This window comes from Miniopterus schreibersii (genome assembly GCF_964146895.1).
Source record: "Miniopterus schreibersii genome assembly, chromosome: 3".
In the NCBI taxonomy this organism is placed as follows: domain Eukaryota; kingdom Metazoa; phylum Chordata; class Mammalia; order Chiroptera; family Miniopteridae; genus Miniopterus; species Miniopterus schreibersii.
The window spans coordinates 40,430,072-40,446,756 of NC_138103.1; the positions used below are offsets into that span (position 1 = coordinate 40,430,072).

The following is a 16,685-nucleotide window of genomic DNA, read 5'->3' on the forward strand; positions in this document are numbered from 1 at the left end:
GAAAAACCAGAAGAAACAAGACTGGAAACCTGAGTGGCACAGCACACCTCACTTTTCCCTACAGACATTTGCCAACTTCTGGAGCTACACTGATTGTAAAAAGATAAGCAGAAAGCTGTCAAAAAGCAGAAAGGTCTTTGGGGTAGTCTCACAGTAATGATAAAACAAAGAATAGAGTTCAGGGTTTGCCAAGATGGGGGACCCAATGACTAATGCCAGGAAGATTTGGAAGACTATACCTAGGAGCAGGGATGAACCAGAGGTAAACTGGACTTACAAAAATGGCATTTTCTTATAAGCATTTTCTTAGCTCAGATCCTGATTGGATTAAGTAATCAGTCCCTACTCTGTAAGCCTCATAAATGAAAGGGTGAATCAACTCTGGTGAAAGATAACATCATTTGGGTTTTTGTTTTTTTTTTAATTTTTTTTTTTTAAATATATCTTTATTGATTTCAGAGAGAGGAAAGGAGAGGGAGAGAGAGATAGAAACATCAATGATGATCGAGCCTGCAACCCAGGCATGTGCCCTGACCGGGAATCGAACCCCAATCGCCTGGATCCTAGGTCGACGCTCAACCGCTAAGCCATGCCCGGCCAGGCGTCATTTGAAATCTCTAAAATTTTCAAATCCACAATGTTCATTCAGCATGTAATAAAATAAAACTTGAGTTAAGAAGCAGGAAAGTGACTAATAATCAAGAGATAAAAAAGTCAATAGAAGTAGACTGAGAGACAAACCAGACACTACAGTTTGCAGACAAGGATTTCAAAATAAATAAGACTAAAATAAAAACAAAATAGAAAAAAGAGATGGAACTGCTGAGTGGAAAAAATGAAGCATTATAACAAATAATTTTAATCCATACTTTAAAAGAGTCATATTGACATTCTAGAACTGCAAAATAAGTATCACAGAGGCTCTACATTTAGTTTAGAAGGAGTGAACTGCTAATGAGCCTATCCTCCTTTAAATAAAAGCTATACACCCTGAAAAAATACAAAACAAAAGGAAAAAACTATCTGAATGCTCTGGAGGTTGAAAAACACAGGTTAATTATAGAAGAGAATTGAAACTTGTAAACAGATAAACAGAAAAGTGATCAGCACAGAATAAATTCTGTTTTTGTCACTTTATCCCGAGGTAAACAGTCAACTGGATTTCAACATCCAGGAAGATGCACTGCAATGGAGCAAGCTCTGACATTCCAAGGCCAGAGCTCTAGCCAGAAGCTGGACCAGAGCCCTGGGACTGACTTCCTCTTAAACAAAATTAAATCCCAGGTCTAGAAGTCCACAATTCTGAATGCTTCTGTTTACAGAATCCTATCCTAGGTGTTAGGAGATGATGATGGGGTCTTGGCTAACAAAAAAGTCCAATGAAGAGCTGCTGAATTCCCAGAGCTTGGCACAGTGCCCTCTGAATGAATGAAGAAGACAAAAGTAAAAGAAGAGTATTCCCAGAAGAAACTTTAGATCTCTAGAACACTACATATGCAAGGACTGAGAGAGTCAGGGGTGAAGAGGGAGAAAAACAGCGGCTTTGAAGAAAACCATCAGGCCAGGAAGTGCTTCAATACTGGCTCTTAGAGCAAGCCCAGGCTATGGAGTGCACCACTTCAGCATTTGCAAATCCTGGCAGCGTCCTGTCTCACTGATTTCAGGGGCCAGTTGAACAGAGCAATTCCCACTGTAACAGATTTCCTAGTGAGGAAAATTTTATTTCCCATGCACCTGCAACTTCCAACAAAATGCATCTCCAGCCAGGGCCAGCCTGTAAAGTGCAGCTCTCATTTCACTAAAAATCCTTGTAGAGCATCTGGCCTCTCCCAGGATGTTCACAGGCAGGCCTATTTTCTCTGGACCCATGCGTCTCTTGCTTCCCACCACAGAGGTGTATGTACATCCCGAATCAATTAGTCAGCATGAGTTCCTTCTCAATGACAGCCAACAAAGACATTCTAAACATGGCTTGACGTAGCTTGCACAGCCCTTGCTTCATCCACACTCTTCCTTGGCTCATATGCACCCCATCTGCTGGTGAAAAATTAATGACACACAGTGTCACATATGCCCATACATTCATTGTAGGATGCAAGCTAGAAGTCAAGCTTTTGGGGAAGCTTCAGAGGAGTATGTGGAACAGGCTCTGTTGTCTCTCCCCACTTAATAAGATTCCATGACTTGGCTCCCTGGAAAAACAGCTGATCAGAAATAGCAAAATGTCCTACTAAGTAAACCAACATGACAAAGGAAAATCATTAACATAATTAAGTTGCAGATGCTGGAAAGGGTGATGGAGTGGCTTTATGTGGGGGTGTAAGACCACCTCAGAGAGCCAGTAATGCCTTGAGGAGGGTAGGACAGGGAACATTTTGCTTGGTCCCCAAAGCCTGTGATGTTGTGGATTAACAGGTGGCCAATTACCTTGAGGGGTATATTTATCTAACAGACTGCTAGTTGCTTTCCCAAAGTTAATAGTACTGGCATTTCTTGGACCCCCAAAATAGTCTTTTGAACTACTCAGTGAAGAATAACCATGTTTTGGGGTATTTCCCCCATTTGCTGATGGCAGTTTGTATCACCACCCCTTCTAATCCCACTTGAATCACTGGTAAGGGTTTGGACTGAGGATCATGAGACCCACCTTCTCCTCCTGACTCTACCAAGGAGGGGCACAGGACCTTAGATAAGTTACTTATCTTTTTTGAGCCTCATAAGTAGTTAGATCATTTGGTATTTCCCTAGTTCCTTCTGGGCCTTTCCATGTTGTTTTCATTTTGTCTTCCAGAATGTTCCTTTAACTTGTCCTCCAATAGCAACCATTTACCTGGTCCCCAGTCCAGGGCCAATGTTGCTGTTTGACCTGCTACTGGGCAAATGCTCCTGCTCCAGATTGGCATGTGATCAATTTTAATGAACAAATGAACAGATTACCACATGCATAAAGAAATTCCTGACTCCTTCTTGCATGGTGGCTCTCTTGGTGGGCTGCTATTGCTTCCCATCAATCAGGGATGTTAAAGTTCACTTAAACTGTGCTCAGTCAACCAGTCTTTATTCAGACTCTTCTATGTATCAGGCATCAAAAATGGCAGGTACATGAAGTGATCAAAGACATATGACGAGATCCCTGCCCATAAGAAACTTTAACTATTTCCTTAACCTAGTCTGTGACTACACAGAGATTTAAATAAGGGAAGTTTAACAAAGAACTAAGTTCATTAAGATAAAATGCTAACTATAAACATAAGAGAACTTTATAGGGTCCCATAGGGCTGAGAGTGCCCAAGGAAGAATAAACTTGGAAGAGGATTCCCGTCCTCAAGGCTGGGGTTCATGCCTTGTTGGAGAAGGTGTAGCTGAAGTATATTTGAATGGAAAACAAGTGTGTTGGTTTGCCCAGGCCAGAGCTTGTCCATAGCCACTGGGAGAGCAGGAAACAACCCTCTGCAAGTCGGTAAGCCACAGCCAATAACCAGATGTTCACAGGTGCACAGAGAAAGTCACTGTTTGTAGAAGGCTTGATGCACCCAGTGTCCATGTCAGGACTGCAAACCTGAGGGGCAGGGGGCATGTGAGCAGAGGGAATCTGGGCACAGGTGAGTCATAGTTGGTGGGCAAGGGAATGGGCATGCAGAGGAGCTGGAGGTACTGCCCTGGGCAAGAGGCCTAGAGTATGCAGGCCACAGGGAAGTGCTCACCAAGCGAGGCCAGGGCTGCAAAGTGGTCAAAGGACTATTCTGGACCCATGGCTGAAGCAGAGCCCCATCAGTGCCCTCACATCTACCCTGGTGACCTCTTCCTCCTGCACTGTTCCTCCAGCGCCCTCCACTGAGAAAGCTTAACATGGTGCCCACTATAAAGGAGAAGAGCTTAGGGGGATTCCAACCATTATTATAGAGCAGGAATTAAAAGGGACATTCAGAGCTGAGGCAAAAATTGATATTAAAATAGTCCTAAACTAGGGCTCAGAAATTCTGAGTGTACCTGTGCAGTCTTGGACAAGTGACTTGCTGTTTACTCATCTATAAAATGTCCAATTTATTAAACAGGAATACTGTGAGGATCAAATGAGATTAGGGGTATGAAAGGGCTTTGTAAACCGTAAAGTGCTACACATTTCCTGTGGGTCACTGCTGTGTCCGTTATATTCAGTATTACGTTGGCTGCCCCATCCAGCTGGGTAATGTTCTGCCTGGTATTAAGGCCACAGAGATGAGACCTTGTCCTATTTATTTTGAGTTTCTGGCACCTAACACACTAACTGGCATGAAGCAGACAGTTAATTAGTCTTCATTAGTAGAACTGTACTGTTTCACTCATTTACTGACAGTCTCATTAACTGAGGAGCTGAAGCTGAAGGTAATGCTATGCCTGACCAGGACCAACCATAGCTCCTCAGAAGTGGCCCACACCCAGGGTTCCCACCTTCCCTCCCACCACCAGAAAGCTGCTGGAGGAGTGAGGAGGGAGAGCCTCTCTGCCCCCGATCAGCTTCTTCCCGAGGTCCTACAGGATCTACAATACCCTTACTGTAGATCCCGATACTCAAGCAGAATAAGAGAATCCCAGCAGAACCCCACTTGTTGGTCTACTCAATAGTTGGATAAATAAATGTGTAAGTGAATGAATGAATAAGCAGAGATGTCCAGCTAAGGTTTTGCCTAGCCTCCCATTTGAATATAATCATAAGACTACCAAATGCATTTTCCTTAACTATAATGCCCTGAACACACAGAGAAAATCTCTGACCACTTCTTTCTGTATTATTCCCTTCCTTTTTTTTTTTTTTTAATAAATAAAGAAATCAAGGCATATATGCAAAGCAACTGGTGATTCATTCATTCATTTATTGTATTTCTGCAGCAGAAACCTCAGAGTACAGCAGGGCTCTGTCTGGACAGCCGGGGCTGTTTAAGGTCGGAACCTGCCTGATTTCTGAAGAGTCTGTCTTTGCCTGAAGGGCAAGCTCCTGGTGGTCTGGGCTCCCACTCTGCCTGTCCTGGGACTGCTTCTGATTCATGTAAGGGAGGAAGCTGGGAACAAGCTGTGGCTGGAGGGGGCCAAAACTGAGGACATGCTGATGGGTCTGGGAGAGGAGCCTCTGCCATCTGGCTGTCCTCCCCCACAATGGCAGTCCTGAAGGAGAGGCAGGAAAAGACAAGCAAATTTAATTACTCTGAAACATATCCCGGGACATTTCAGAGCTCCCTGCAGGGGATCGAACTGCTCTTTAAAGCTAAGCATCACATATAATTAGAGAAAATTTTTTTGTCCTGCCTATAACACATTTTGTGGATGAAGTTCAGCTAATAGGCACATGGATTTGGGCATGGTAGTGGTTAACTGTTTGAGGCAGAAACAACTTGGCATTGCAGAATCAGCTTGCTCTGCTTTAGATACACACTGGGATGGGGTAGATATTTAGCGGGGTGGAACCAACACATGGAAGAAGTCTTTCATTCATTCCCATCTGAAGCAAATCCTGTGTGTTTCATTTGATGTGTCAGCCCCACTTGCAGATAACAAAACACATTTAGAAAAGAAGGCGCAGAGTAGCCCTCAAGTGGCTCGGACGTCTGCTGCCGGAGCACAAAGGGTAACCTGGTCAGTCAGTGAATCTCACCCCCCTTTTTCTCTGTTTCCTACTTAGCCATGCTGCATTGTAAACGCTTAGTCTGAAAAGAGAGGAGCACTGTTTTTTATTGTTCTTTTCCTTCTACAAATTCACCAAATGGTCAAAAGACAGAATCATATCAGGCTACCAAAGGCACATTCATACATCCTTAGCTTCCTAGGGAGCTGGAGGGGGAAGTTCCAGTTCAAATTCTTGCTCAGAAATGCACAAGAAGGTGACCATGAGGCCAATTTCCATCCCCGCGGGAAGGTCTATTGTAGCAGATGAGCAGCCAGCGAGCCTTGGAAATTGACTCAGTGAAGTCTCCCCTCTGTTCTGAGAGGAGCGGATGTTTTGCTTATTTAGAATGGATGGTTAGAAGTGTCAAGCTGATCTTCTCCAGAGGGAGTGGGAGTCATTGATTTTAAAGCCCTCTTCTCTTAGTCAATGCCCACTTGAGAGTTAAAAGGTATGAATGATGCCTTTGACATTTTTGTCCATAGCTCTCTACACATTTACCACTGAAAAATCACACAGATTTGCTAAAAAGATGTATAAGGGACAGAGAGTAAACTGTGATCGCATTTAATGGCATTTGACTAGAGAATTTCCAAATGCCCAAATCTTGTCCTGCCAATCACTCCTCAACCGTTGACACTCCCGAGGTAGCTGCATACAGAAAGACTAATAGCAAATAAGAAACAAAGTGACACTTTATTATTACCTTTCAGAGCTTGAAACCTAAGAGCTTGAAACTTTACCTAAGGCCAGAGCACATAGTTCACTCTTAGGGCCTAAGAAGGACCCTCCTGCCCTTCTCCCCCACACACCTCAGCTTCACCTCAAATTTTGAACTGTAACTAGTCCGTTTCAGCCACATGGCAAAAAACTAAAGCAATGATGCATTACCGAGGCAGAGAAAGGTGGCTAGGCCCTGAGGAATCGCTGGTTCTGCTGGCAATTCCAACCCATGGAATAAAAGCGGGAAGTGTCACAGAGGCTCACCATGAGCAGACACGGTCTTTCCACAGTACTCTGTCCATCAGTAAACATGGCCAATCAATATTTTATAATTGGCCAAACAGAATGGCAAGTCATTCTTCCTTAAGAGAAAGAAAAACAGTTAAGTAGTTGAAAAACAGAAGCATCTCTTTCCCCATAAAACATTAACCCTCTCCCCACAAAAATGTTCTATTAGAAACCCTATACAGAAAAGCTTATGAAAGAGATGGCTTCTTTAGTAAAACTTAAAATTCATATTTAGTCTTAGAGGGCTGATGAAATAAGGACTAATTATTTAATTATAAGAGAATTTTTTCACTTCTCAAAAAATACAATTCTAAGAAAGAAAATTTGACTTTGTGAGGTCCTACCTTTTCAGGCAAACACTTTTGAAACCCTGGAACACCCACCATAGGCTACAGAGTTAAATAGGAAAACTAATTTAAATGTTTTTGAGATTATCCTGATTACAAAATTTTTTTAAAAATATGTTTTTATTGATTTCAGAGAGAGGGAGAGATAGAAACATCAATGATGAGAGTCATTGCTTGGCTGCCTCCTACACGCCCCCTACAGGGTACCAAGCCCAAAACCCGGGCATGTGCCCCAACAGGGAATCGAACCATGACCTCCTGGTTCATAGGTCGATGATCCACCACTGAGCCACACCATCCGGGTCTGATTACAAATTGAACTGAAAGTGTAATCTAAAGAAAAGGAGCCCTAAAGTATAAATGCATTTATGGGAATAGCATTAACCAAGGAAAATGATCCAGGAAAAATCAGAGATGGAAGGAGTGGTTCCCAGAAGCCAACAGAGGAGAACCACAGCACTATAAAGTCAGCATGTTTGGGAAAATTCTCATTTAGTGCCTGAAGGAGTAGCCCTACAGATGGTGGTCATGCTCTACTGGTCCATCAGTTCAGAGAAACTATTAACACATCTGTGCCGACTACGCAGACGAACTTTTATAAGACCTCCGTTTACAACAGAGGTTAATAGCAAAGACGGCCACTCCCAGAGTGGGTCAAGCCTGCTCTGGGTAATTTGCAAGTCCAGAAAGCTGATGTACCCAAACTGGCTGAATTTTTCTTACTACTCTACTCAGTTTAGATCACACAAGAAAAGTACAGAACACACTTTTCAGCACGAAAACTCTGACAAAGATGGCCTTTTCTGCCATGAGGTAGAAAGATGTTTCAATCACTCTCTCGAGGAGAAACTGATCTCTAGTGTTGGACTGTGCATTTAAAGGCATGGTCTCGGTTGCATAGGGAACATTTTAAGTAAAATGACGCTGAACAGTTTCTCAGTTTCTACCTGGCTCTTGGCCTCTTGCTTGCATTCTACATTATCTATGTGAGCTTGTTCAGATTTTTATCCAGTCTGTATATTTGTGATAACTTGGAACACTCTTGTAAGGGGACACTTCTTTCTAAAACTTTGTCACTGACTTGCCCCACATCAGTGAGGAAAGCCTCTTTTGTAGGCAGTGCACATATGTGTATGTCTTTAATCAAGGCTACTCTTTTCTATAGGAAATTAAAATCTGGGTAATGAGCTCATAAAATCTATACATATTTAAAATACATCTCAATATAACAATATACTGAGATGTCTTTCTGGAGCACTTCATTGGGCCCTGTCACATAAATCACCTCTGAATTTGGTAGGAACACAGTTGTTTTTCAGTCTTTGCAGCACTAGTACCAGGACATGTCTAGGTCAACTTCGCTACTATTGTAAATCTCACAGCAGTGAGAACTTCTGTGAGAAGAACTTCACAGCTCTAGCATTCTGGACAAGTCAAGTGTAAAACATTCTTTGAGAAATCTGGGCCTCTAGCAGGTTATCAGGCTTTTATTCTCGTGTGTATCTCTAGCTCGTGTGTATCTCTCGTGTCTATCTCTAGTGAATGAAAGGATCAATGACTTCAGGAGATTCTCCCCAGAAGAGATGTGGCTACTCCCTAATGGGATTACCAATGTATTTGGCTAAAGCAGTTTGAAAACTACTCTTGTAAATCTGAGGTTTATGATGGTGTAGTCTGTTTTCTAGAATACAGACGGTACTGTGCAAATAAGAGAAACAGAGGGAGAAAACTACTTATGTACTCCATTAATTCACTCAGCCAATATTTCTTAAGTACCCTGATGTTCACAGGACTACTTACATCAGCGTGTAATAGAGTGAGAGGCTGGATTACAAAGCGGAACACATGGTCTGGGATGTGTGAGTCACTACTTTCTCCGATCGTTTGGAAAATTACTGAGCTCTGCTGCCAAAGCACAACCACAATCCTGGACAGAAAGGGATGCTGAAGCTTCCGATGTTGAAGGGTTAGAGCAGGCTGTTTCCGGGGACAGCTTTTTGCTTTGTTAATAAGTAGCCTGGTTGAACCTGTAGGAAGAGTCTGAAATGTGGACTGGAAAAAGCTCAAAAGAAACACGGCAATCTCAGAAGCAAGGAGATATGGGAAAAGACCTTGTGAAATCACTGAGCTCCATGCCTCACAGCAAATCTATTTATTATAGATGAGAAAAACATTATTGGCTTTTCTTTAAACAATTCAGGTTGGATGTACTGTATTCTTTAAAACTCAGTTTTGGAAATAAATGCAACTATTAAATTTACTATTAACTGCTTTTCCCTTCTTTCCTTTAGTACTTAGATTCCTTTGAAGAAAATATTATTTTTAAAAAACCAAGTCTTTTATAAATTGAGATGCATAAATTCTCATTAAAAGATGCTAAAAATGACTGAACTCTGGTTTTACTAAGGGAACATTATTATATATTCATTATTTTTCCTGCCTTGGAGATTAAAACATTTTCTCTAATCCTGTAGCATCCCTTCTCCTTACATGTTTATAGACTGGCCCCGCTTCAGCTTTCTTGTCTTTGCAGACTATTTCTTTTGAAACAAAAACTAACAACTTTCCATTTCAAATAAAACAAATAAAGCAGGCTATTAAAACTGCCACTACTTAGATATGAATTGTAGGCTTCCACTCAGCTGGCACACCTAACAATTCAGAGAAAAGCAAGACATTTACAAAGATTCAGGGCGGTTATCGAGGAAGCGATGATAAAATCTTGAAATTCTCCAAATTTATAAATGCCATTAAACTTCACTATAAAATCCCTCAAATAAATGTGTTCCTAATTTTAGCATTAAATGAGGCTGGTGTATTGAGAACTATTTGCATAATAAAGTTTCAAGGAAGCAAAATTGACTCATCTGAAACTTAAATTCTAATTCCTGAGCAGCTTCTGACTAATGAGCCTGAACAAGTCAGAATTGTCCTGGCCCTCTTCTTCAACAATAGAAAAGGGGTTATGTCAAGATTCTAGGGGAAATTTACAATATATACCTATGGTTTCTCAAACTTTTCCTTCCATGTAACCACACTGGGGGAATAGGGTGAATATATCCTCCTAGTAGCTCTGTGAATTTAGCCTGAAGTTGCCCATTTTCTCTTTAATGTTCACATGTATTTGAACTATATGACATAAAATATTCATTTCTCTGTAAAAATATGAATGCTCTAAATTATTGGCTAATTAAAATCATGTTATACTCACAATAGTAAGGCTATGGGCTAAAGCTGCTGTATTAATAAGATCCCAAATATACTTGCTCGAACAAGATGTTTTATTTTTCATGTTAACAGTCTGGAGATAGCAGCTTGTTAAGGGCATATCAGCAGTACTGCTCCATGAGGACACTCAGGGACCCAGCTTCCTTCCATGTTGTTGCTCCCTACCCTTTAAGGCATTGTCTTTGTCTACTCAGTCAAAACTCACTCAGCTCCAAATCTATTTTTCAGATTTGGAAACACAGAAAAGTGAAGATAAGTATCATTTCTTCTTATGTTTCATGGGTGAGACCTAGTCACATGGCTGCAGTAGCTGCAGAGGATGGGAAACATAATTTCTAATTTCCAAGTGATTGACAAAAATTAAAGTAAAAGTGATGCTATAGAAACAAATACCACATCCATCTTACAGGTTTATGTATCCCCTATCAACTGCTATATTCCTCAGAAGACCACCTCCAGGGAAGCATAATATAAGGCATTGGTCTGCAAACTTTTCTATAAAGAGCCAGGTAGTAAATATTTTAGGCTCTCTGGATCATATGCTCTCTGTTGCAACTACTCAATATTGCTGTTGTAGCACAAAAGGAGCCGTAGACTACATGACTGTATAAATGAAAGAATCAGAATCAAATATTTCTTTTTCTTTTTTTTAAAATATATCTTTATTGATCTCAGAGAGAGGAAAGGAGAGGGAGAGAGAGAGGTAGAAACATCAATGATGAGAGAGTCATAGATCGGCTAGCCCGCAACCCAGGCATGTGTCCTGACCAGGAATAGAACCCCGATCACCTGGATTCCAGGTTGATGCTCAACTGCTGAGCCATGCCCGGCGGGGCTCAAATATTTCTGATTCTGATCTCATCCCTTAATATACCTACTACCTTATTTTGTTAATAAAAAATTAAGAGTGGGATAGATTGGCATTATGTTTGAATCCAGTGATCATTTGAATCCGGTTGTTTTAGTTATCTATTATAGCATAACAAATTACCATAAATTTAGACATTTAAATGAATACACATGTATTATCTCATAATTACCATGAACCCAGAGTCTGGGTCCTTCATGTAGGATCTCACAAGGCTGAGATCATGGTCAGTTGGACTATGTTCTCATCTGGAGGCTTGATTGGGAGATAATCCACTTTCAATCTCATCCAGGTTGTTTGCAGATTTATTTCCTTGTAGCTCTAGGGCTGAGGGCCTAGGCCCTTAGCTTCTTGCTGCTCCTAGAGGTCGCTCAGTTCCTTGCTATGTGGTTCTATCCACAGCCCCTTTCACAACATAGCAGCTTGCTTCTTCAAAACCAAAAAGGGAAAATGTCCCTAGAGTGAGTTTGGTAGCACAAAAGAATTTTACATAATGTAACAATCAAGAAGCCAGGAACTGTATTTATTTTGCTCATAACTGTTACCACAGTGCCTCAAGTACGCAGTTCCTGGCAACCTTAGGAACTCACTGATTATTTGTTGAGGAAATAAATGTCTAACTTCAATGCTCTTATACTTAAATACTGTGCTATTGCCTCTTACATTTGCTGATTTTAGAAGAGGAAACTTCAATCCCTCTGGAGGTATCAAACTAAAAAATCCAAAGTAATTAGTGATGTTCGAGTCTTCAACCCACTCTCACTCACACTCTTCCCCAAACCCTATCGCAGGTTAAAAAGAACATTGAGAATGAAATGTACCATAGGAGGAGGGGCTATTAAAGTTTGTTTGAGGCAAGTGAATACTCATTTATTGTTGGTTAGAGAATAAACTGATATGAGCTTCTGGAGAAACAACTTGTCAATATCAAACATAGTCTTAGAATAAATATAAATAAATACTTATACAAAGAGGGGGTGTGTGTGTTGGCATTTACGTAAGATGTGTAAAACTTTATAAACCAAATGTTTCTAAGTAGTTGGTAGATACTTCTGGGGAATGAGATGGCAAAACAGAGGAGGACCTTACTTTTTTTTTTTTTTTTACAATGGGCAATTATTATTTTTATAATAAAATTCCATTAAAGATAAAGATAGAAAACAAATCTTCATACTTTTAACATAATAATCCCACTCCTAGGAATCTACGCTAATAATAAGAGATGTGGTCTAGGGTTTATATATAATGATATTCACCAGTGAGTTGTTTAGTTCTTTCAATTTTAAAAAACTGAAAATAACATCCAACAATAGATTGGATAACTAAATAAAGTGTAGCTCATTCAAATTTAATATACATGAAAATTATATTTTAGACAATAAGAAAAAGAAAAATGTTCATGTTATAATGTTATATAAGCAAAGCAAAGTATGAGACCGTATATATGGCATTACTCCAATTTGTTAGGAAAGGATGCAAAAAAAGAGAAAAAAGAGAAAGATATGGATAGAAAAAAAACTTCAATAAAATCTGGTAGATTTTGGTAAAATGCCTTTAATAGCCATTTCTAAATGATGTAATTCTATAAATTTAGGTTACTTATAAGTTTTGCTATTTCCTAATTTAAAATAATCATATTTTATAATTGAAGAATTATAGATATTTGCAATAGGTATGAAAATAGTACACTGGTTCCTTTCTAACAAGTAATTCTATTTTTATTCAGTCCTCATGTCAAACACTCATACAAGACATATTTATTTGCTAAGATAGTAGGTTCCAGTCCTCACTTATCCTCCCACCCTCCTTATTTCTATTAAAAATAACATGCACTTAATACTTTTTGGGAATGATATCTTCTTTGACCTGTGTATCCAAACAACAGTGGTGCCTTAGGGAATAAAATGACCGGCAATTAAATATACTTCAGGAAAAAATATGTTCATAGTTGAAATCAGACCTTCTACTTGTCCTTTCTTCAATGCCTGTGATCAGACTTTCTTGAACTAGACTAATGGAGAGAAAACAACCACATTTTTGTACAGGTGTAGATATACAGCTAGAGAATATAAAACCAGCTCTTTCAGGGAGCCTAAAACGAGCTACTATTAGAAAATTCATTTTGAACTGTCGCATTTAATTTAGATGCCTGCATTAGGAGTTGAGTCGGCTGTGAGGCCAATGAAAACTTCTACCTATCCATATGGTCAGGAAGCCCTAACGAACTCAACCCGAGTGGATATACGTTTATTCCACTGACAGAATATTTATCAAAATGTTTACAGTAGGTAGTTCCCTCCGGGGTCTGGCAGAACAGAGCGTAAGAAAATAAGACAGATCTATCCCATAAGACACATATGGAAACAAATCTTAGTATATTATAAATATGTCTTCCAGATATGCTGTCAATGGAAGTTCAAGTTTTAAAACTTTTTAAATCGATCAACTATGGACAGCAACTATAACATTTACTTTATGAAATAATCCAAACTCCCAATCCTTATGCAACAACAATGAAGTGCACATATAAATAAGGGCATAAATTCTATACAGTGAATATTTACTTGGGAGACATTTAATACTTGTATTACTCAGATACCTCATGTAAAAAAATGTGATTTAATATCAATGGCTCTGTCTGTTTAGGACATTTCTGAAGTCAAATTCCTTCATGTGAAGAAAAGTCATTTTGAATCAATCTCTCTCTCTCTCTCTCTCATTTTCTCCCCCTTCCGCTCCCCTCCTTCCTCCTTCCCTCCCTCTCTGTCTCTCTGAAAATAATATAGAAAAAAATATTTCATTAATAAAAAATTATATTATGTTTTACAGGCAACCATACTCATATATATGTATGTTCATAGCATAAAGTACTGTGCACTTCAGTTCAACTAATTCTAAGACAAAAATTTTATTGACTGAAATGAATTAACATATTTACAGAAAGAGAATATAAACGTTATCTGTTTTGAAATTTTAAGGATGCCCGTTCAGCACTCATTACAACTCTTTTTATTCATGACTGAATCTGTCTCCCACATTATGAAGTGAATCATTATTAATCTTCAGTACAAAGAAAAGCATACAAAGAACATGGACTGTTATTAAATCACTAAACTCACAGAAAAAGTAAAAGTGCACAGAGATGCTCACACTGGAATCACCGGATTAACTACTACTAGCTCTATTTTTAATTTATTTCCTATATTATTTCCAAAGCAAAATATACTCACTATAGTCAAGAAAAAATACTGTAATGTGTTTGATTACATGTGGCTACTATCTTAATTTTACTAATATAATTACTGAAGTTCCGTATTTAAGGTACATTATACCTTGTATCCATGGACCCTCCTTGATACTTACAGGTGTCATCAAGTAGGTAAAAAATAACCTTGTTAAGCAATAAAGCAACAACAGGACAGTAAAAACAATATGGCATTCACTTTTTTTTTTTTTTTAAAGCAAGTGTTCTTAATTACTTGCTGTTGGCTCATGGAACTAGAGAATGTATACTGGAACATCGGTCCTCATAAAATGATTTTCCTTAGCTATTATTTGTCTAAGAAGTGATAAACCATATAATTTACAAGAAGAAAACTACTGAATCCTTCAGAAAACACAGCCTGGCAGTCTATCTTCAAAGCAAAGTAATGAGGTGGCAGGAGCGTGATGGAAAAACTGGTCTTCAGAAGCATCATGTAAGGGAATCCAGTTGTGCCTGTATGGTCTCTAGCTATTTACAAAGACAAAAAGAAAGAAAGAAAGCTGGTGAAGAGAGAGAAATTCATATGAAGTGTTGTTTAGAAATATGCAAATAGAAGAGAGAGAATGGCATGGGCAATTATGCACATTAAATCCATTCACAACAATAAATATACCACTTAAAATTTTTTTCTTTTTATGTGACAATATCAGAATTGTTGCTTGCTAAGTTTTCAAATTTGTAAAGGAGGATTTCTAAATACTACTGTTTTAAATATACACAGCTATTTCATTTTAAATGCTCACTATATAAGATTTTTAAAGGTGGTGGCGATGGTGGGGGTGTTCCTAGATTACAAAATCAGTATTTAGAATTATAAAATAGGCTCAATGATAAATCTTTAAGGACTGGCATCTTCCTTTCCCCTTGTACCCAGAAATTAAAATATTTAGCATTACTTTATATCTAAAGTGCCAGTGGCTAGGTACCACATAATTCATTACTTATTGCTGTAAAGCAATAATCCTATTGATTAATTAAAACCATTTCCATCTTCTTCCTGATTTAGTTTGTAAGATTCTCATCTCAGCAATGCTTCCTACTGTGAAACATAAGGAGTTTACAAGTAAAGTTTAAAGAACTTAGTTCCATAATAGGGAATTTTAAAAAAGAATTCATAAAATGAAGGGAACATGAAGAAAAAACCCACTTCTCAGAAATTATTTTTAAAATACTGACCTTGTTATAGAAATCAAACAACTCCTTGTGACTAAATTCTACCAGAACTTTCTCTAGACTCTGTGAGAAAGAAAAAGAAAAAAGAATTTAGTTGTATACAATTTATATTGCATTTTTTCCCTCTCCAGCTAGCCCCCAAATATGCCATATTATTCTGAGTGGTTTTAAAAGAAATATCTACTTAACACCATTGTTCCTAGAACTCACAAAGGCACTTAATAACACTCTAGCAAAAGGTTTCAACTCTATAGGGACATCTGTTCTTTAGGTTGACTCCGCAACGGTTAATAAAATATATGCCAGCAAGAGAACAATTTCATTATCTATTTTTTTCAAGACTGAGATAATACATGAGATTATATTTCATCTTTCTCAGCAGTCCATTTGAAATCTAGTAAATGCCATTACATACAGACACTGGGGGCGGCATATCTGATGGAGCCCAGCCAGCCATTCACGCCTCACATCAGCACAGCTGCTGCCTCCAGGCATCTAACCGCTACGATCCTAACACGCTGAGGCTGCCACCTTTTCCAATGTACACACTCAGCAAAAGCTAACAATTAGCACAACAGCTTCCAAGCTGGGACTTAAACAGGGTCCTTCCTTTTACTTCACATGCTATAGAGAAGCCTTTATGGATGCTACAGATGCTAAATAATATTGCGTGTGGCTGTATGGGGGTGGAGGAAAGCGCAACATTAACCCAGCCCACTCCAGCCTGCCGTGGGTTGATTTTGTAAACTGAGGAAAACTTAAACTAGTTTCTGAGATTGCTCAAACATGTCTATTTTATTCAAGGTGCCTTTGGGAAGTAAAAGTTCATGAGAAAAATGCCCAGAATGTGCTACCTGCTCAGACCACACTGTCACGCTCACATGACATAAAATAAGCACCAGGAACTCAGAAGCAGAGTTGCAGATATTGATTCATGTACTTAATTGGTTGTGGTCTATTAATTCTAGTAGTCAGCGTCTATGTTGACTTTATTTCTTTGTTTTATATTTTTAAAATGACTTCCATTTCTCCTTACAAAGCCAACAGTTTTAAAACAACGTATCTCCAGCTAGCCCAGGAGAGTCAACAGAGCGATGGCACCTCCCTTTCCATGAAGCCATTTGATCCCACAAGCACATAAGATCAATTCCACAC

At 39.1% G+C, this 16,685-nt stretch overlaps 1 protein-coding gene across 1 annotated transcript in view; it reads right to left on the minus strand.

The window, feature by feature from the left end:
* Positions 1–13,981: 13,981 nt before the first annotated feature.
* The window catches only part of COMMD10 (COMM domain containing 10), a 122,372-nt gene continuing 119,668 nt past the window's right edge, over positions 13,982–16,685 (minus strand). Inside the window, exons 6-7 of the mRNA XM_081133619.1 lie at positions 15,534–15,593; positions 13,982–14,825 (exon numbers count right to left, since the gene is read on the minus strand). Coding sequence (XP_080989745.1) covers positions 14,787–14,825; positions 15,534–15,593 — 99 coding nt within the window. The 3' untranslated portion in view covers positions 13,982–14,786. The remainder of the gene's footprint in view (positions 14,826–15,533; positions 15,594–16,685) is intronic.